Source organism: Elaeis guineensis, chromosome 4, assembly GCF_000442705.2.
Source record: "Elaeis guineensis isolate ETL-2024a chromosome 4, EG11, whole genome shotgun sequence".
Classification (NCBI taxonomy): Eukaryota; Viridiplantae; Streptophyta; class Magnoliopsida; order Arecales; family Arecaceae; genus Elaeis; species Elaeis guineensis.
This window is the reverse complement of record NC_025996.2, coordinates 11,290,598-11,312,170: the sequence shown is the minus strand read 5'-3', so window position 1 is coordinate 11,312,170 and position 21,573 is coordinate 11,290,598. Positions and strand designations below refer to the sequence as shown.

At 38.1% G+C, this 21,573-nt stretch overlaps 2 protein-coding genes and 1 pseudogene across 6 annotated transcripts; all 3 read left to right on the top strand.

Annotated features, from left to right (window-relative positions):
* The first annotated feature begins 1,237 nt into the window (after positions 1 to 1,237).
* On the top strand, positions 1,238 to 2,532 carry LOC140857252 (uncharacterized; annotated as a pseudogene).
* Positions 2,533 to 4,514: 1,982 nt separating this feature from the next.
* Positions 4,515 to 8,709, top strand: LOC105034870 (alpha,alpha-trehalose-phosphate synthase [UDP-forming] 5). The gene is made up of 5 exons (XM_073255531.1): positions 4,515 to 4,731; positions 5,310 to 5,514; positions 5,623 to 7,665; positions 7,859 to 8,132; positions 8,222 to 8,709. Exons 3-5 carry the CDS (start codon positions 5,684 to 5,686, stop codon positions 8,537 to 8,539), a joined length of 2,574 nt encoding a protein of 857 aa, XP_073111632.1. The 5' UTR covers positions 4,515 to 4,731; positions 5,310 to 5,514; positions 5,623 to 5,683; the 3' UTR covers positions 8,540 to 8,709.
* Positions 8,710 to 14,635: 5,926 nt separating this feature from the next.
* Positions 14,636 to 21,337, top strand: LOC105034869 (histone acetyltransferase MCC1). 5 transcript variants are annotated; one of them, XM_029261749.2, is made up of 8 exons: positions 14,637 to 14,996; positions 15,080 to 15,106; positions 15,204 to 15,288; positions 17,230 to 17,478; positions 17,584 to 17,728; positions 17,815 to 17,914; positions 18,004 to 18,232; positions 20,431 to 20,808. In XM_029261749.2, the coding sequence occupies exons 4-8, from the start codon at positions 17,372 to 17,374 to the stop codon at positions 20,612 to 20,614; spliced, it is 765 nt and encodes a 254-aa protein (XP_029117582.2). In that variant the 5' UTR covers positions 14,637 to 14,996; positions 15,080 to 15,106; positions 15,204 to 15,288; positions 17,230 to 17,371; the 3' UTR covers positions 20,615 to 20,808. The 5 variants fall into 5 exon arrangements, with proteins under 5 accessions (XP_029117580.2, XP_029117582.2, XP_019702677.2 ...); XM_029261747.2 differs by lacking the exons at positions 15,080 to 15,106; positions 15,204 to 15,288 and adding an exon at positions 21,132 to 21,337 and having other exon boundaries at positions 14,636 to 14,996; positions 20,431 to 20,624; XM_019847118.3 differs by lacking the exon at positions 15,080 to 15,106.
* The last annotated feature ends 236 nt before the right edge of the window (positions 21,338 to 21,573 follow it).

The window sequence follows — 21,573 nt, the reverse complement described above, 5'->3', positions numbered from 1 at the left end:
AACTCTGTCAGAGAGCCATTGATCAAGATGACAAAGCTCGAATCTTTAACACAGTCCATAATCCAATCAGTCCACCTGTTACGGAAGCCAAACTCCTGAAGTGTCTGCCGCACAAAACTCCAGCTCATCCGATCGTACGTGCGCTCGATCAAGCTCCGACGAATAGGGGCCTACTATAGGTTATGCATAAATTTTTGGGCAAGCAGGACATTATCAGTGATGCAACGGCCATTGAGAAACGCCCTCTGCTCTTGGCTAATCAGACGTGCTATGATCGGCTTTAGGCATCCAACCAGAACCCTCGCACACACCTTATAAAGAGTGGTGTAGAGGCCGATAGATCTGAAGTATCCAGGTGCCGATGCATCAAGTCTCTTCGAGATGAGAGTGATCAGCATCCTCTTCCACTGCTCTGGTATGCCTCTAACCTCAAAAATCATCTGCACAGCCTCAGTCACCTCTGCACTGATGATCAACCAATATTAACAGAAGAAGAAGGGTGGAAAGCCATCCGACCCTGGGGCTTTATCTTCCCCAAGAGACTTGAGGGCCCCATGCATCTCATCAACTACCATAGGATAAGGTAGGGCCTCATTCTCCTCATTAGAGATACTGCAAGTAGGGCGACACCCCTGGGACAGATCACCCCCACCCAAAGGGGCAGTCCAACGAGATCTGAAGAACTAAAGAATCTGATCTTTGATCTCGTTGTTGTCCTCCACAACACTGCTATCGATGTCCCTTAGCTGCCTGATATAGTTCGAGGATCTCCTGATCATCATAGACTGATGAAAAAATTTGGTGTTCCGTCACCTTCCCTAATCCACTGCATCCTGAACTTTTGCCTCCAAAGTATCTCTTGCTATCTCAAAAGAGAATAGTGCTTAGAGAGCTTGTGATGAAGCTCCCACAGGTCCGGCTCCTGGAGACCACCCTTTTGGTCCTCTCTCCTCTGCAGCTCCATAATGTCCTACCCACTCGAGTCGTCTAAAAATGTCACCTTCTTCAAGCCAGTTCCATCGGATTAGCCATGTCTAGCCAGCTCCAACCTTCGAGTCATCTAATATCTCGCATCCCCACGAACCGACATCCTTCACACTTCCCTAATCAGATCCCACGATTTCAGATAGAAGATCCAAAACTTCTCAAATCTGAATGGAGCTCTGGATAGACGGGGCCATCAGTAGTGATGAGGCGGATATTGGTATGAGGCTATCCTCAGTAGGTGGTGCACCTAATGCTCTGGGAATCATTGGAGCCATGCGGCGGTGGCCAGAGCCTGATCAATCCTCTCCCAAACCCTAATTCTCCCAAGACAGTTGTTGCACCAGGTAAATCTGAGATCAATGTAGCCAAGATTAATCAATCCCAGGTCACTGATGAACTCTGTGAACTCTCTGGAGTCAATGGTATTTACATGCTACCTGCCATCCATTTTCTTATGGGGCCCTATAATACAGTTGAAGTCTTTGACAATGAGAGAGGGTAGGCCTGCATCACCAGCAAGGCTGTCTCATCCATTTAGGGCTGGAACTGGGCTCGGGCTTGCCTGAGGCTCGTTGGATCGGGCTAACTTCGGGTCAGGCTTCGGGCTCAGTCCAAAACAGTTCAGATCAGATTTAGACCTAAATATAGGATCCCTTTATCTTTCGGACCAGGCTCGGACTTATCTTTGGCCTTGCCCGGGCCCAACCCGAGCTCGAATGCTTAAATACCTCCATCAAACTACCACCGTTGATCCGATCGCCCCTCTTACTCCGCTGCCTTAGACCTTACACCTCTCTTTGTCCACCCACCCCTGACTACAGCTCCTCCTCTGATGGCACTACCGCCACCTCCTCCACTATCGACTCCGCCTCCCACATCACCCTCCTTTCCCTCCAATCCCTCACCTCCTCCCTTCAACTCCCCTCCCTTTTCCATCTCCTTCGCCAGCCTCTCCTCCCTCCCCACTCTTGATGAAGCACCCACCGCCATCGTCGTTGCAGGACCCTCCCTCCTCTACTCCGCCTCTGTTATCGAGATCTTCATGTACAACCACGCCTCCCTCCATCACCTCAACTTCTTCCCTGCTGCCCCTGCTGCTAGCTCCATCAAGTCCGTCGCCTTCTCCTTTGACAGCCGTGACTTCACCGTCCACCAGGATGGCCGCATCCGCACTTGAAAGTGCTCAGCCCGCTCCACCTCCTCACCTCCTTCCTACTGCGTCGACCGCCTCCACCGCCTCTCCCTCCCTCCAACTATATCACTGTCCGTTGCTACAAGAAGCTCCTTTGGATCCAACATGCCGACGTCGTCTCCACCATCACCACCTCCGCAGCCTCCTCTACTCCATCTCCTAGATAAAACCCTCAAGATCTGGTGCATCTCTAACCTCTACTGCATCAAATCCGTGGCGGTGCATGAGGATTCGATGAACGCCATCATCATCGCTGGCTATGGGACGACTTTACGAGGTCAGCGGATCGAAGGATTAGGATATGGGGGCAGTCGGCAGGGGAGAATGGATGGCACGGGCTGGTGACGACCTAGGAACTTGCCTTGATCGAGCTCGGGTTGGCCCAATCGAGCTCGGGCCTGGCTCGGATCGGGCTCGGACCCCTTTTTTTCTAAAATATTTGAGCCTAAGCTCAATCCGTAGTCCGAAAAATTTTTTCGAGCTGGGCTCAGATAGACATATAGCCCAACCCAGTCCAACTCGGCCCACTTCCAACCCCACACTCATTTTCTCCACTTGTTTGTAGGTCCATCTTACTGTAGATTATAGTGCGCCCACATCTCAAATTCTTATTGGTAATAGTTGGTGGGGAACATTGGTGTTTCACCAATTCCCAATTGCGTGCCGTCCATCGTGCATATGCTCCAAGATTTATCCCAGTTCACTTGCACCTGGTGCATCAACAATTTCTCCGCTCAGAGAGTCCACTTCTCAAGGTCGAGAAGTTATTGAATGCACCAAGTCCAAGTCGATCGGGGCAAATGCACGGTGGATAACACGCAATCGGGAGTTGGTGACATACAAGGGGTGATGTGGTGTGTTATCTACGTGTGATCTGGCATGGTCCATTGGACCTGGCCGACTAATAATTAGAAAGGCGGATGCAGTGAGCTAATTAAATATTGGGTTTACTCAGCTTGTCCGGTTTTGAGTCTTAAGAGTTGGTGAGCTTACCTTCCTTCCTGCCCCACTTTTTTGCTAGTCTGCCGAAAATAATAAGAGAGAGTAAACAGTTGATTGGAAGGAGAGCGTTCTATTTAGTGAAATACTTATCCATAGAAATTATGATAAAATTTTTTTAATTAAATTATAATTATTTTTTTCAAAATTTAAGATAATTATAGATTTTTATCTAGCATTGTGGAAATATATATTCTACTATCTAATTTTTGCTATATATATATATATGACATGTAATCCTCTATGAATATTTTTTTATTAAATAAATTACTAGTCCATTTGATAATTTTTACTAACATCATCACTTTTAATATATTTGAGTCTTAAAATATTTTTTTTTTATTTTTTTAAATTTTAAATTTTTATGTTTGATCAGGGTTATGTTTATATTTTTGAAATATTTGATAGGATCATGTAATTATCTCAAATCTCGTGAGGAGTCAGGATAATTTATTTTTTTTTATAATTTTTTTACCCTTGATGCAAAATAATGTTGGAGTAGGGAGATAGAACGATCCAATTCTATATATTTTAATTATTTTATAATTTATAATAACAATACAAAATATTTTTATTGTTCTATTTTATTAGTTTTTAATAATTCTGTAGTCTCTAAAATAAATATCTTTTATAGATGATAAATTTTTTATAGAATTTTTTTTTTTTAAAGAGCTTTGTTATAAAGAAATTTAATGAATTTATACTCACATATTTTTATATCTCAATTAATATTATTGAAGGGGGTTGATAATTGCCATCGACTATCTTATAAAGATATCTTGTCCTAGTGAGGCTTTCACATAAAGAGCTATTGTAATTTATGTTTAAATATAGAAGAATTTATAGTCCATGCCCTTTTGTTTCATAAGATTCTTGTTTAATTTTTGAGTATTTTAATTTTTATATTATATATATATTGGATGGTTCCATTCATTTGATTTATCAAAAAAAAAGAATCGATACATTTTATATTAAATATTTATACCATAATAATTTATGAATTTTTTATGTTTTAATAAATTCTCTATTTTACCTTCTGAAAGGACCGTCTTGCACCACTGAGATCAAACGTACTATAGTTTTCTTTTTTATTGAAAATAAAAAATATTCCAATTATTGTCATATTACTTTCTAGTTGCTGGCCTTAAGCTATCACTGTTCTAAAAGTAAAAAAAAAAGTTAAGAGAATCTTCTAGGATTTTTATCGGAAAAGAGGATCGACGGTTCGCTTTTCTTATCGCTGTTCTTACCGCAAGTGATCTTAAGCTCGCACTCCACTGCCCACCGTTCTGTTTCTCCAGCCGCTTCCGGTCTCTCTCCACGCTATCGAAGGTGGTGCGAGTCTAGAATCATTCGCTTTTCATTCCAGAGCCCAACACCACTTGTCACCGCCCGAAAAGCTGAGGCTCTCTCACTCTGAGAGAGAGGGTGCGGGGGCGGGGAGGGTTTTGGATCAGTAACTTTCCTCGCGGGATACTAAATGATCACCAACCTTATTCGTTCTACGCTCCTTTTTTATTTGTGGTGATCTTTTTTCCCCCTGAGCAAAAAAGGTAGCTCCTTTTCTCGATGATGAAGCCCTTCAAGACCTATTTAGCTTCTTCTCTCTACTCAACCTCTATCATAATCATCTCTCATCTGATTTTTATTTTTTCCTACTGTACTATTCCCTTTTCATGCTTCTTGACTTCATTTTAGTGGGCATTTGTTACAACTCAGTCAAGCCTTCCTCTGTTACATTTCAGTAGGAGGTCAGAGCCCCTCATTTTAGTCTTTGATTTTTATCTAATTTTTTGTTTATTTTTATTTTTATTTTTGGTACTTGTTTGATTATCTGATTTTGTGTGATTGGTGTAAGGGTGGCTTTACATTTTTTTTATGCTTCCAATAAAATGGATTTTTTTTGTTCTTTTGAAGATTAACCTATCTTTTTGTTCCTCTTTGATGGCGGAGGTTCCAATAAATTTCAGTTCGTTTGGTAAAGTTTTGTTTGGCATATTCAATGAGAGATTTTGAATGTGTGTTTGTACATCTTGGCGGGGATTCTTCGAGACCACGCGTTTAGATTCGATTCGAAATCCCGAGTTTGACGAAGGATCTGATGAGATTTGTGGTTTTGATCGAACTTTAGGGTTGGCAGAGGAGAAGAGGACCAAAATCCTATATTTCTGGATTTTTCTCAAGCCTGCATGCAAATTGGATGGTCTTCATTTAGCTTGCACATCATTGGGTTATTGCGTTTAGATATTTTGTTGAGATTCTGAAGCTTATTCGGTTGGGGATCCAGCTTGGCCATTGAATTCATAAGGGATTATAGGCTTGTTGGCATACAATCAGTAAGCATTTTCTTGGCACTTTGAAAATTTTTTAACCACAGTTCTTATTATCACTAATTTCTGTTTTTTTTTTTTTTTTTTTTTTTTTGATCTTTTAATCTATACTAGCGGAGCAATCTCGGCCCTTCTCCAGGTATCCACATAAAGAGTAGATAACCTTCTCCATACAATGGTTTCGAGATCCTACTCGAACCTGTTGGACCTTGTCTCTGGTGACTCTCCCACCTTTGGCCGTGTCGGGAAGAGGCTGCCCAGAGTGATGACCGTGGCCGGCATCATCTCTGATCTAGACGAGGAGAACAGTGTCGGCTCTGAGGCACTGTCTTCCGTCTGTCAGGAACGGGTAATTATAGTTGGCAACCAGCTCCCTCTTCGGGCTCACCGGAGACCCGATGACAGTGGTTGGAACTTCAGCTGGGATGAGGATTCTCTGCTTTTGCAGCTCAAAGATGGTCTTGGAGAGGATGTGGAAGTCATCTATATTGGTTGCTTGAGAGAGGAGATTGAACCAGGAGAACAGGATGATGTTTCACAGACCCTGCTTGAGACATTTAAGTGTGTCCCCACGTTCCTTTCCCCTGATCTTTTCAGCAAATTCTATCATGGCTTCTGTAAGCAGCACTTGTGGCCTTTGTTCCACTACATGCTCCCTCTGTCACCGGACTTAGGCGGGCGATTCGATCGGTCTCTTTGGCAAGCTTATGTTTCTGTGAACAAGATATTTGCAGACAAGGTTATGGAAGTAATAAGCCCAGATGATGACTACGTATGGGTCCATGATTACCATCTTATGGTGCTGCCAACCTTCTTGAGGAAGAGGTTTAATAGAGTGAAGCTTGGTTTCTTTCTGCATAGTCCATTCCCCTCCTCAGAGATTTATAGGACTCTTCCTGTTAGAGATGAACTCCTAAGAGCCCTTCTAAATTCTGATCTTATCGGTTTTCATACCTTCGATTATGCTAGGCATTTCCTTTCATGTTGCAGTAGAATGCTTGGTCTTGCATATCAATCAAAGAGGGGTTACATTGGGCTTGAGTATTATGGGCGTACTGTTAGTATCAAAATACTTCCAGTGGGAATTCACATGGGTCAGCTCCAATCAGTGCTAAATCTCCCAGAGACCGAAGCTAGAGTCGCCGAGCTTAGAGATCAGTTTATGGGTAGGGTTGTGTTGCTTGGAGTGGATGACATGGATATATTTAAAGGAATCAGCTTAAAACTTTTGGCCATGGAGCAACTACTTGAGCAGCATCCAGAGTGGAGAGGAAAGGTAGTTTTGGTCCAGATTGCTAACCCTGCCAGAGGCCGAGGAAGAGATGTACAGGAGGTGCAGTCTGAGACAGCTTCCACGGCTAGAAGAATAAATGAGACATTTGGAAGGCTGGGCTATCAGCCAGTCATTCTTATTGATCATCCACTTCAGTTTTATGAGAGAATTGCATACTATGTGATAGCAGAATGCTGTCTTGTCACTGCAGTGAGGGATGGAATGAATCTGATTCCCTACGAGTATATAATTAGCCGTCAGGGTAATGAGAAATTGGATGAGGCATTGCAACTGGACCCATCGGTACCAAAGAAAAGCATGTTGGTTGTCTCTGAATTTATTGGTTGTTCTCCATCTCTCAGTGGAGCCATTCGTGTCAATCCATGGAATATAGATTCTGTGGCTGAAGCAATGGATGTGGCTTTGGAAATGCGGAATTCTGAGAAACAATTGCGCCATGAGAAGCATTATAGGTATGTTAGGACACATGATGTTGGATATTGGGCGCACAGCTTCTTGCAAGATTTGCAAAGGGCATGCAAGGACCATGTGAGGCGGAGATGCTGGGGTATTGGCTTTGGCTTAGGCTTCAGGGTCATCGCCCTTGATCCAAATTTCAGGAAGCTTTCTGCTGAGCATATAGTTTCTGCTTACAAGAGGACCAAGAACCGGGCCATTCTCTTGGATTATGATGGTACCATAATGCCTCAGACGTCTATCAACAAAACCCCTACAACTGAGGCTATCACTATTTTGAACAGCTTGTGCAATGACCCCAGGAACGTTGTATTTCTAGTCAGCGGAAGGGACAAGGAGACTTTGAGCAACTGGTTTTCCTCTTGTGAGAAACTAGTACTTGCAGCAGAGCATGGCTACTTTTTAAGGTAAGGGAATATTAAAGACTTAAGTCTTCTGTCATCTCATGTGCTTCTGCATGCTTTTGAACATGGCTTGTCGAGTCAATCTTGTAGAACAGTTTCCTTAATGATTTGTGTTATATACATAGATGCACCTATAGATGCATGCTATATCAACTTAATATGTTCCAACTGTATGTCTTAATTGAAATATTTTTAGGCAAAACCATGATGCCAAGTGGGAAACATGTGTGCCCGTGGCCGACTTTGATTGGAAGCAGATTGCTGAGCCTGTGATGCAGTTGTACACTGAAACTACTGATGGTTCAGCTATAGAGGCTAAAGAAAGTGCACTTGTTTGGCATTATCAGTATGCTGATCCAGATTTTGGGTCATGCCAGGCTAAAGAACTTCTTGACCATCTAGAGAGTGTTCTTTCAAATGAACCAGTGTCTGTAAAGAGTGGCCAACACATTGTAGAAGTCAAACCACAGGTCAGTTTGGAACCTTCTTCTAATAGTTAACTTGAAACCGTGCTGATGGTCTCTTTACTAAATCTCTGCAATCTAATTCTGATGTTTAGGGTGTCAGTAAAGGTCTGGTGGCTGAGCGGCTTCTGACCACAATGCATCAGAAGGGCATGCTTCCTGATTTTGTTCTATGCATTGGTGATGATAGGTCAGATGAGGATATGTTTGAGGTCATTACTGGTGCAGTGGCAGGTCCGTCCTTGTCCCCAGTTGCAGAAGTATTTGCATGCACAGTCGGCCAAAAACCAAGCAAAGCAAAATACTACTTGGATGACACGGTGGAGATTGTCAGAATGCTGCAAGGCCTTGCTACAGCTTCAGACCAGATGGCATGGACTGCTGCTTCTCAAAGTTCTCACAAAACAACTTGAATGCTGCCATCAGTTTGTTGTTGACCTGTTTCCTGCAGGTGTCAAAGCTTTATATTTTGGTTCCTTCGTTGTACATATGCTTGTTTGGCATGCCTTAGTAAATTATGTTTGTGGTTATCTAATCTTGGTGTACTGTTGACATTATGCTTTTGAGATGCTTATTTCCTCTATCTCTAGTGTGCTAGTTCTCTCTATTGTTTCTAACAGTGTGCTTGGAATCATGCATGACTGATAACCATGATCTGGTGCTATGGACCAAATTCCATTGAACCTACTAGAAATTTAAATAAACAATTACCATTGAAGTTGTAGAATACACGGCTTGCAAAACCAATGCCAAATAAGAAGCAGCTAATCTTGTTTCAACAGTGGATATATTAAGCTTAATGTAAATCTTACAGGTAATGGTCAATGGATAATGTTGTAAGGTTGCTTGTGTTCCTAAGTCAATTCATACAAATGTACCATTGCATATGTGGAATTTGTAGCATCTCTCTCTCCCTCCACCTCTCCTCACAACCCCACCCCCCACCCCCCCCCCCCCCCCCCCAACCAACCCAACCCTCCCTCCCTCTCTCCACCTCCTCACTCCCCCCTCCCTTTTTTCTGTTTAGCTTCATGCTTGGTCATTTACCAAAGTTGAATTGAATCAAGCTTTAGTTCTCTGACTGATGGATGACCAGAGTTGTGTTTTGAGGTTCTTATGCTTACATCTAGAACATTTTAATGTTTCTTATATTCCTTTCTCTCATGGCTTCCAATTATGCACTTGCTTTCTGTTATGACATTTATCTATTGTAAGCTCAGAGGTGGCAGTTGTGGCTGTTTATTTAAAGATAAATGGGGATACCTTCTTCTATAATATGAACTTCTGGTGAAAAATGAAAACCCAGAAATGCGCTATTGTTTAATAATTTTTCTCTCTGTTCCAGTCTGTACTTAAGAATCAGTCACTAAATTATACTAATGGTTGCCTGCAGTTAGACTTGATTGGATAAGAACCCTCTAATGCCTATTAGGCTGTAGAGATATTTGCTTCGGTTCCTAGTTGTATTAGCTAATTTGTTCCCATTCCCTATGTGGTCCTGACTTGCACACAAACTTGAACAAATTTCTAGGTGGAATCAGAAAGACATGATAATATTTAACGAAGAACTTAAAATCATAGTAGAAAACGACCAATAATACTTATAGCACATGATGTTCTTTTAATCTTTCAGTATGCATGTATAGCAATTTGATACATATAAGAGTGGAACACCTTGGTCAGCATGGATGCAACTTGTGAAAGAGCATGTGGAAAACTTGTAACGTCAGAAGCAGCCATCAAGAGGAAAATGCAGCAAACAAGGGTTAACCAAGCAACCACAAATAATTGGGGTAAGTCGGGGCTGTTATAGTTTTGTTAACAGTTGTGGTCAGGTGCCAGGTTGTGCTTATCTGAACTATTCGTTCTCTTTGTATGTTTGAGTGTCTATATCTTGTGGTAGTGGGAAACTTCTTTTGTCCCCATGAAGTTTCTGTTCTTAGCACATACAAGATCGTTAAAGACTTTTCTTTTCCTTGATTTAGCTAAAGTAGCTTGTAAAGGTTTGATTTCTTTAGTTCAGGCTCAGGTAGTGGTTACTCTCTCATTATTAAATACACCTTTGAGATTATTTCTTAGGAAAGCAATGCATCTGCCTTTGTCCTTAGCCAATTAAGCAACCATACTAGTGATGTGGATGGCATCGCCAAAAGCCTCTGCAGTCGGAACCTCTGTCCCCTGAAGCTCCCAAGTTGAGCCTTAGATTGCTTTCTTTGTCAGACTAATGGACCACTGTGAAAGATGAACGCTTTAGGCTTTAGCCAACTAACTACTTTCCTGGTGTCACCATCTGATTTGGTACTGTATCCGATCCTTCGCTTGCCTGATAATTATGTCATTAAAATGGGCATTCTGCAGAACCGTTGCAGGTGCGTTTAACAATTTTCATCTACAGCACCAACCATAAACATTGCTTGTTTGCTGCTGGGCTTGCACATTTGATAGTTTGAACAATCTCTGATTAGATCACCGTAAATCCCCACTGGTAGTTTTAGTGAAATTACAGCAGTGATTTCCCTTGCGTTTTTTTAATCGCTATTATGATTTGGCATATACTTATGTTGATAATATGGTTATTTTAAAAAACGAGAATTGAAAAGCAATTGCGAACTGTTGCCTGAGTTTTCTGATTACTTTTGTGGGACATTGCTTTCACGCTATTGGTTCGATCTGCAATTCGACGATCAGTCACTGGCCATGTTTCAGTTTATTTCTTGGTTTTATGCGTATTTATGTCTGTTGCATGCAATTACATTGTTTTATTCAGTTGTGCCAATTCCTGCTCTATGCACTGGTACGTTGTTTTGTACTTGAACAATGACTAAAAGATAAATAACTATAAATATAGGTATTGCAAAGTAATTAGTAATCAAATTCAAATAGATCTGGACCAATGGAATGCTTCCAGATTCTTTAGGGCTTTCTCACTCTCTTGATGCCATCCAGATTATCGAGCAACTAAATTATACACTGCTACCTTTCCCCAAGTGCTTTTTGGGGTTTTAAAAAAATGGAGGAAAAAGATGATATATGATAACTTCTGTCAGCTCCCTCAATGAAAGAAATGCTTTAAACTAAGAAACCAAAGGGACAGAACAATCTTACATAATTAATTTTCTATATTGGTCCTTTTCACCAAAACGGTAGTAAGGACTCGCAGCATATATTTCATTAAACATGAAATGAATACAAAAGAAGAGCCAAGAACGAGAACCAGAAAAAAGAGAGAGAACAAAAAAAAAAAAAAAAAAAAAGGAAGAGAAATTTTTTATACACCGCATTTGGTGTAGAAAAAATATACTGTCCTATTTGATTGAGCTACGTAACCATTGCTTTTCAACATGCATTCAATGTCTATAATTTATTTTTTATTTAAAATTTTAAATAACAAAAATATTCATTCTCTTCTAAAAAAATTATGATATTCTGTTGTTATTTGACATCTTGCGGGCAAATTATAACTTTCTACATAGGATGTATAATTTGATCATAAGATGTCATAAAGAAAAAATATTTCATTATTTAAAATTTTTATAAATTTTTTAATGATGAAAATATCTCTCCTTCTTTATGGCTTCGGAAAGAAAAATTATAACATCCCGTGCATAAAGCATAATTTGACCGCATGATGTCATAATATGATCACAGAATGTCAGAATTTTTTCAGAGAGGAGAAGAACTTTTATCATTCAAAATTTTAAATGAAAAGATGGAACTGTAGATATTAAATATATATTGGAAAGTGATGGCTATATGGTCCAATCAGATGGAATGGAGTATTTTTTTATAATAAGTACGGTGTATAAAGAATTTCTCAAATGAAAAAGCAGGGTAGCCCAATGAGCTCACACTAGCATATATTGGTCTACCGGACTAGTAGACCGTTACAGGAACTATAATGTTCTACATTGATCTTATTGTCTTGCAGATAATATCATTAGATTGCGTTAAATAGTAAATCTAAGTCTATGACGCAGCAGTTAAATGCGGTGTGCTGTGATGCTGATGTCTGGATTTATTGTCCGTATTGGAGAGTAGAATTTGTTACATTTGCCAACACATAATCTGTTCTCTCAAAACGTTCCTAGGTTACGTATTATATCTTTCGTCTCCATTTGTTTTGACTCCAATTAGAGCAGGAGAAGGGCTGCCAAAACTGTCCCGTGTGTAGCATGTGCTTAAGGCCTTGTTGAACACAGATAGCCGGTAATTTAGCTCATTGTTGGTCGCTGGATTTTTTTGGCAAGATTGTAGGCAAGTCTTTTCTGCGCATGTGTTTCATGAATCTCGTGGCTAGCAATTGTCTCGCTGCAACTAGCGTTTGCACACGTCACTCGGAGTACCCTCCGCCATAAAAAGACAATTCATGATTTTATGGATATACAAAAAATGTGTTTCATTATATTACCAAATATTCCTTACACGATTTTAAATTCTATTGTGATGGAAGGTATCTCAATCCTACTGTCCCATTTCTATAAAAAAAAATTTATTTTTATAAAATAATAATCAAGATAGGATTGGGATTTCAAAACTGATTCGTAGGGAAGAAAAAGAAAAGAAAAAGGGTAAGGGTAGAGATGCAAAAGTATTAAGAAAAAAAAAAAAATGATAAGAAAAGAAAGAAAAGAATAAGTGAAGAGGGATAAAAGGCACCTACAGAACTATAGCATGATAGTAGGATATTCAATTTTATAAATAAATAAAATATTATACTACAGCAGATTGGATAGCGACATATATTGCGGAGCACTCCGATGACTAGATTTAGAGATAAAGTGAGGATTGCTCGCTGGTCTTGTGAGATTTTGTATATTTTGATCTTTTGGTTTGCTCTCACATCAGGTTAGTGTGATTGTCTGTTTGTATCAAAAAAAAATTGAGATATTTTTGTCCCATAAGATTTAAAACTCTGAATACTTTATAGTTTGCCATGCAATTAATCACGTGCAATCCTTAATGCATATATATATATATATATATATATATATATATATATATATATATATATATTTATTTATTTATAAACAAACCAACATGCATCTCTATGCATGTATATATGTATGTTTGTACGCGAGAAGATTGCTTGGCAGGAGGTAGATTAACAAATTGAGAAAAAAAATCTGACAAATTCATTAGAAGTCTGAGAAGAGTTCAAATAACCAAAAAAAAAAAGTTTAAAGTAATAAAATAAAAAATTACTTTTCAAAAGATATTTATTCATTTATTTACTAAAAAATAAGTACAGAAAAAACAAGCATAACATTGACAGTTGAGAAAACATTACTAGCAACAATGTATGGTATAATAATTGAATAGCTTGGATCATTAAAAGAGAATATTTAGAGAAAAAATAAACCAAAAGAAAAATAGCGGTTAGTTCGAAAAAAAATGATATAATTTGCCGGATTTTGTTACTATATTGTGAAGTCTCATTTAATATAGGATGTGGCTTTTTTCCACCACCTGTTGCTTTATAGAGCTCTAGCTGTCAAGTGTATCAAGTCATCTTATATTGATTGCCATGTTTATACTAGAAAATAGCACGTTCTTATTAGAAAACTTTGTCCACCACTTGTTGAAGTTTGACTTGAAAGTGAAACACTTTAAGGTGAAATTTCATTTATAACAATCCAGCAATATGCATTTAGAAAGAGTAGTATAACTTTTTAAACCCTAAATAATGATGGTACCGATAAGTCGATTGATTGGCTTAATTATTTTCAAAATTGAAGCAACACATGGCATGCTTAACAAGCAAGATGTTATAAGCATCAAATTGTTTTTAAATGAGTCCAGCTAAGTTTGCCATTGCATTATTAGGAAACTTTTGGGAACTTGGAGGATGATGGTGGGTAAAAAAAGGACAGAGTTCTTATTCTAATTGAAAATTAGTCCTTGAGGATGGGACCAATATAGAATAAAAAAATAGACACCATGCCTTTCTAATTGGATAAATTAAGCACATAAGAAAAATACATTAAAATGGATATTGATGAATATGGCTCATAGAAAAGAGATGCGATGATTAGTGTGGTGCACTGTCACATTGGTGCATGTAATGTAAGGCATAATTTCTTTCTTTACATATCCTTATAACCAATAATTACACCAATTTTTGTTAGGTACACCAACCGAAATTGAAAATACTATAACAAATTTCAAATTATTTGACCGCGTGGAGAAGAGAACAACAGATGATTCAATCATCCAATTTTAGTCTCGTGTTCGTGACAAACTCCAACTCCTGCGCCTATCTTTATTTATTTATTTATTTTTGCCCAGCCCATTATCTCGTTTCCTTAATCTTGTTTCATGTAGTTTGTAAACAACTAAACAAAACCAGGGGCTGGACCAATTAAGATCAGAATGTTCCAAACCCATGATGCTCTGATTTCTCAACTCTCGACCGCCATTCGTTTGATCAACTGAACAGGAAAAAAAAAAGGGATTGGGGGGAGAAAAAATTCTTGCAACACGTAAGATGTTCCGGCGGAGTGTCCTGGTATCCGGATTCCCAATTGACTTCGACGATGCTCCAAAAATAATGAGGGTACACTAACGCTCAGCTTTGGCCTTTGGGAGAGAGTTGGGGGGCAAAGAATCCGATCGATTCCTCGACCCACCATCGAAACGATCTCTTTGCGCGCCAGTCCAAGAACTCTTCTTCCGTGGATCGGAGGTACCGGCTCCAATTCCGTCCTCGTTCGACGTGATTGAATTGAATTCGTCTCTTTCCCTTGATCTTTTCCGTCCTAAAAGATCGGTTCTTGGGATAAATTTGGAGCTATTCTTGGACTGGAATTTGATGGGCTTTATCTATATTTGATGGGTTCTTCTCTTATAGCTAATCGAATCATCGAACAATTTGTGAGTATTTATTGGAATGGAATCAAGGCTCTTATTGGATTTACTTTTCTTTATCTATGATTGATGGTTTCTTTTTTAAACAGCTAATGGAATCATCGAGTGATTTACGGGTATATATTGGAATAGATTTAAGAGTCTTACTGGATATAGTTTGATATTTCTAGTCATATTCGGTAGCAGGATTTTGATTATTAATAAATGCGTCAGGGTTAGGGCGATGGACTTCCTGCTCTCGAGTTTAGTGCTACCAAGATTGAATCTTGATATCTAGGAGTTTCTTTTCTGTTACTTGGTGCGTATCATTCGATGACTCTTGCTGTTTGTTTTTTTATGATTTTTCTCTCAAAAAGATTTAACAACAACGAAGATACAGCCTTTGTTTGTGATTCTATGTGTCTCTCGGTTTTCTTGGGTTTCTGTACTGTATAATCTTCGTTAAAAGCCTCTTTGTCTTAAAGAGCTTGATCTTAACGAGCGTCGTGAAACCATATGAATGCTTGTTTTTTAATTGTTATCTATATTGCAAGTTCATGAAGGAATCTCCTTTTTATGGGGAAATTCAATGATTCCAGTTTGGACTATAGTTCTGGTTTCAAGCTACGTTGGTCAATTTGCTTACTAAACCAAAAGGGAAATCAGAAAAAAAGTGTGAAAATTCCTTAGCATATTTCTTTGGATAGAGAAACCCATTCGTTGGCCATCTTTACTTCAACTTGCTTCGTTGGGGTTGAAAAGTAAGTTTCAAATTATAAGGTTGTAGCTAGACAATTCCGGATTCAGAAAAAAATGCAAAAAAATAAGCAGAACTATGAAAACAATGCATAATAACTAATAAGTAGCATAAGGAAAAAATGAAGGTTAGTTAGGTGACTCAGGTATGTATATAGTTCTTATAAACCTGGTCTTCGGCTCTCTTCATCTGTAATCTTCCTACTTTAGGGGTTCTCCATAGTGTTGCCTATTAGTTGCTTGGAATTGGTGACATATCATATAACCTCAATATTTAGCATTTAGATGTTGTTGCAAAAGATTCTCAAATTTTTTTTGTGATAAAAAAGAAATTCTCAAATTTTGATTGATCCTATCTTGATTTGTTAAGTGGGCCTGTAAAAATAGAAAGAGTTGTTTAAAATAAAGCAGACACAGACAAGTAGAGAGAAAATTTGAGGGGGTGATGGCAATGGATGGATCCTAGACGTCTCTAGAAATCTACATCCATATTGTACAAAATGAAGGAACGGCATGATAACAATCTTTTTTAGATGCAAGTTCAAGTTTTAAGTGAAAGAGGGGATTGTAGAGGTGGAATAAGATACTTCAAGAGGTGGTAGGTAGTTAGGCAAGATTTGCAAGATGGATGGGGGGAAAGGAGGATAGTGGTGGTGGTAAAGCGGTAAGGAGTGTAGAGGAGACTGGAGTACACAAGTTGCAAGAGGGGGATGTATATTGAAGGGATAGTGGATTTTATGCTAGAAGAGAGATGAATTTGGGGGTTCCAATTGGGTTGTGGGGCTTCTATTGGAGCCAGAGGAGGTGACCTAGGGCCATAGAGTTTTTCCCACCCTTTGTGATTATGTGTGTGTTGGGTTTAGGACCCTCTTTGCTCAGATTTAGATCATCATATACTCAAATCCAAATAAAACAAATTCTTTAATAATTGTTGTTTCCAAATTCCAAAGAAAGAAGGATCGTGTACGTAGATCAGTTTAGTGGTTCTCATTGGCACTCTTAGGTATAAATATTTATATGGCTTTTGGGCACTCTTGGTTCTTGTTGGCACTCTCAGTTATAATTGTAGCTGATCAACATCAGGCATTATTGGTCAATATTCCCTGGGCTTTAAGTGATTACATTCTTTAAGAAGTTTGTTATTAATTGTGAATTTAGTGAATTTCGGATAACTTGTGAATTTTGGGAAAAAATTTATTTGGCCCATAATAAATTTTGACTTAAGCAGTGTTTATTTGAATGAATTGGAGATTACTGTGACTATGCTTGGTTGTTGTGTGCTTTTGTTTCCAAAAGCATGCATCCTATTATCTAGTAAGTTTTCCTAATATTGCATTATAGTACAATATCTTATACAAAATATCTAACATTAAATAGCACATCTGACATGATGTTCCATTCTTCGCTTAGTTTATGACTGTAAACATGTTATGATAGAAATGATTCCCATGCTTCTATCAGGGAATTTAGGATGGGTTATTATAACATTCTCTGATTATCACAGGGCTCCAGAAAACAAATTTTATAAAGAAAATGAGTGATGACAGCATGCCTGATGAATCAGATGTGGCATAAATGGACACAGAAGTGTACACACATATTCTTCACATATCTTGTGCTGCAAGGGACCAATAGTGAAACTTCTCATGTTAGAGCCAAGAGCTGCGCATCGTCCAACTATTATTTATAGGCCCATACGACCTTCTGATCTTGAAATTCTTGAGCAGATCCATGCTGCTTTATTTCCTATAAGGTGTGCAATGTAGTTCTGATATGCATATGTTTCTAATATGATTTTTGTGAAGCCTTGTCGGGGTACTGCTGTTTAGACTACATGAAAGGAAATTATACTTTGCAGGTATGAGAGAGAATTCTTCCTTGATGTGGTCAATGGCCATGGAATTGTCTCCTGGGTTGCTGTTGACATTAGCAGGCTTGATGGTCAAAATGATGAACTAATTGGATTTGTTACCACACGTATTATCCCAGTAACAGAAAGCGAGGTGTTTTGGACTTGTAATTTTGAAGTGCCATGACTTTTCATCTTCAACCATAGCTAATAATTTACATTTGTACATTGGCCATGCAGATTGAGGATTTGCTCAGATACGATGCTTCAAGAAAAGATCAAATACTAGTCTATATCTTGACACTTGGTGTAGTAGAGTGTTATAGAAACCTTGGCATAGGTTGTTACCTTCTCTGATTATTTTAAGTTCATTCATTTCCTTTATGCTTCATTTAATTGAATGTTTTCTTATCATCATGATGTTTGCAGCTACTTCACTGGTTCGGGAGGTAATTAAATATGCTTCAAGCATGCCTAACTGCAGAGCAGTATATCTGCATGTTATTGCTTACAACCAGCCAGCCATCAGTTTCTATAAGAAGATGCTATTTAAGCTTGTAAGAAGATTACCAAATTTTTATTACGTTCAGGGCCAGCATTATGATTCATACTTGTTCGTGTTCTATGTACATGGTGGCCGGTATACCTGCTCCCCACAGTAAGTATATATATTTTCAACTTGAAGATGATAGCATTATTTAAATAGTTGCACTGTAGTGTTGTTTGTATTATATCATCCTGTCTTGGAGATGTGAAAAATGCATTTGATACTATCGTTTAGCATGCTTCTAAGAATGAGTCTCATGCTTAATCTCATTTCTTGCCTTTAAGTGAAGATGAAACTTAGAACTAGTTTAAGTGCCATCTTGTAGGTGAAATAGTTGTTGGTATTACTCCAAACTTTTGCCATTCCACATTTTGATTGTTTATTTGTCCCAGTTCTTGTGATCTAAGCAAGAAAACGGTGAAATTTCATCAGCTTTATACTATTCTATATCCAGAAGTCTGTTGTTTATCTGCACCAATCTTTTTTTATTTCTTTTGTTATTTGATCATTGTTCAGCTGCAAGGGTTAAAAGGTGTAAATTCAAATTTATAGGATGGTCGAGGTGGTTTTATCTTGAATCTTAGCATCTAAAATAAGTGCCAAGTTAAAAAACTTTTATTCAGTCTTTTAGCTAAACTTGACATATTTTATTCACTTGTTTGCTGACTCCTGAAAGACTTAACATTGGAGTTGTTTCAGTTTTGGACTGTTCAATCCTTGATCTTAGTAGAAAAAATTTGGAATCCTCAAATCCAATCAAGATTGTGTACATCCATCAACATCCTGTCACTGTAAAGAATGGGAAGGCATTCCATGCAAACCACTGGACTGTAGTGTACCATGAGACACCTTTTTCTCCCTCCTAGTAATATCATCCATTTTTTAGGATTCTTTCTCTGCAACACTCAGCTTGCATGCCTGGAGCTTCTCCATTTCAGCATTTTGGGCTGTATAAAATCATTAATCCATTGTCTTATAACTACTTCAAGACTTAATGTCAAGCTGGCTGCAGCACTCAAGAAACTTATACCATAGTTTTGTTGGAGATTACTTTATCCCTTTTCCTATTCTTCTGTAGAGAAAGCAGAAAATAATCATTCTCTGGTATTCCATTATAATACATTTTGGATATACCCCCCTTTCTTTTTTTAACTTATGTTGCATTTGTAGTTCTAAATTTTACTATGTATGGATTTTATAGCCTTTTATCCTCTAATAATTGTATGTAATTCTGGTGTATTTAGCTATCTGTGCAGAATGTGCTGTGGGCTCTCTTTTGACATGTAGGTTTAACAAAAGCAAACTCATTGACTTACTAAAATTTTCATTGCTGCTGCTTATATTTCCTTCTTGATTCCAAGACATTACTATTATTCATATCATGATTTTTCCTATTGTGACTATAACTTGTGTAAATCGTGTAAGTGATTAAAGCAATTTGACTATAGCAGCTTGATTAAGAAAAACAGTTTTGTTGAAACTATTTTATTTAAAATAAACTTTATATGCCTTTTTTGCTGTTGCACAGAACTCATGTTGTCCTCTCATTTTTCTAAGTCTTCAATAATTCTTCCTTTATTTCAAAAATATATCTATAATTAAGAATTTCATAAACAAATTCTGCTAGGAATATCCTCTTTATCTTTCATATTTCTTTTTGTCTAGTTTCTTAATGTTGTAGACTTTTGTTAATCTATTTAGATTGTGGTAAACACATAAGACACTCAGAACAAATATTCTTCGGAATACGTTACTCTTTCAGAGTTTTCAACCGTGTATAGACCATCCTTAGTTTAGACCAACATCATAATTCCAAATAGAAGTTGTCATGTCTATTCCTCAGCCATCCTGGCTTGCTTCATAATTTGGGACGCCAAGTGCACTTCCATTATAGTTTGTCTGTAACCTCATGGAGCAACCCAACTTGGTTCCATGAAAAAAGGTTCTTCTTTTTCCATTACAATTTCTCTATAACCATGACCACCTGGAGTGACCTAGTAAAGCAACCCAGCTTGGTTCCATGAAAGGCTCTACTTTTCATCTATTTCATGTGCATCTATTTGTATTCCAGTTATCCTTTTCTCCAATCAGATTTTTAATATGTGGATAACGATGAGTCCATCATATGCTTCTAATAAACAAGCTTTGCAGAAGTCATGATAAACCCCAATCTACTTGCTTTCTAATATTTATTGTACGTGGCATTAGGTTCTTCATCATATATGTCTAGTTTGTCTTTCGAATTTCCATAAATAATTTTCCTTGACAAGCTTAAATGGTGTGCCTTTTTTTTTTTTTTAATTATGCAGAGAAATTATGTCAGCAGTGGCAGCTTACTTTAGGGGCCTCTTTAGAATGCTTTCTGCAAAACTGAGGAGGAATGAGGAGAAGAGTCTCCCAAGATGGTCCAAGTATAAAGAAACAAGCACTCTTTTAGTTACTCAAAATAAGAGGATCCTTGGTGCAGAGAATGCTACATGTCAGTCTGGTTAACCAGCCTCAGGTCAAGATTACAATTTATTTGGGCTCCAGGAAGCTTGCATAACTTTTCCCTTGATTATCACTGTTGCATCTTTTCTCTCTGTTGCAGTGAGCAATCAACATCTGTAATAATACAAGTATAAGATTAGTTATCCTCTTATTGTAAAATAAACTGAGGTCTTATCAAGGCATATTTGGTTAACTAATCTCAGTATCTCTTCATCAAGTTTCTCCTCGAGTTTCTTTTCTGTAAATCAGATGACTTTGTTTGAAACTTTGAGTTATTGCTCTGAAGAATAAGCGCTTCCATATCTAGGAATCATTTAAGCTTAAAGACAAAGGGGCAATTTTTTTTTTTTTTTTGTCGTTGGATATGTCATAAAAGAAGGCCATGGAACGAAAGTCATCTCTTTTTCTATTTGTACCTGGAATGTAAACCATGCACTTCCCACTTCTATTTCAAAACATCATTGTCTTTGAATGAAAATTAAATGCCCTTGAGGTTCTTATGAGAAATCTATCCTTGCAGTCCTTCAATTTGACTTGGATGGCTGTAATCAATGGTGATATATTTCTCTCAGCAGCAAGTTGTACCCTTCCAGACGTCAATTAAACAAGCACCTACTGTTACTTGCGGTTTTGATGGAATGCATTTGGAAGAAACAAAAGCTGAAAGATGGTGGAAGAAATAGCTCCTCTGCAGGTTCTTTTGGGAGGTCAGCATCATCTTTGGGCACGTTTATATATCTGTTATTGTTTTTTTATTTTTTTTTGGTAACTTATGCCTGTTATTGTATTATTCATATTTCTGGTGCCCAGAAACTTAGTGCATGCTTTCTCTGCATATATAGTTTGCTTTCTTAAACATATGCACTGTTGCCATTATCATGGGAGACATGGCCATTATTTAGTGAGGTTTTTACTGATAACAAAGGAAACTATATAAATGCTTTTGTCTAGAACACTATCCC

Excerpts from the sequence above, each read along its gene's own strand:
- LOC105034870 (XM_073255531.1), top strand. The coding sequence starts at position 5,684 with ATGGTTTCGAGATCCTACTCGAACCTGTTGGACCTTGTCTCTGGTGAC. Across the intron at positions 7,666-7,858 it reads GAGCATGGCTACTTTTTAAG|GCAAAACCATGATGCCAAGT; the intron begins GTAAGGGAATAT and ends AAATATTTTTAG. Across the intron at positions 8,133-8,221 it reads TTGTAGAAGTCAAACCACAG|GGTGTCAGTAAAGGTCTGGT; the intron begins GTCAGTTTGGAA and ends TCTGATGTTTAG.
- LOC105034869 (XM_029261747.2), top strand. The coding sequence starts at position 17,372 with ATGTTAGAGCCAAGAGCTGCGCATCGTCCAACTATTATTTATAGGCCC. Across the intron at positions 17,479-17,583 it reads GCTGCTTTATTTCCTATAAG|GTATGAGAGAGAATTCTTCC; the intron begins GTGTGCAATGTA and ends TATACTTTGCAG. Across the intron at positions 17,729-17,814 it reads TCCCAGTAACAGAAAGCGAG|ATTGAGGATTTGCTCAGATA; the intron begins GTGTTTTGGACT and ends TTGGCCATGCAG.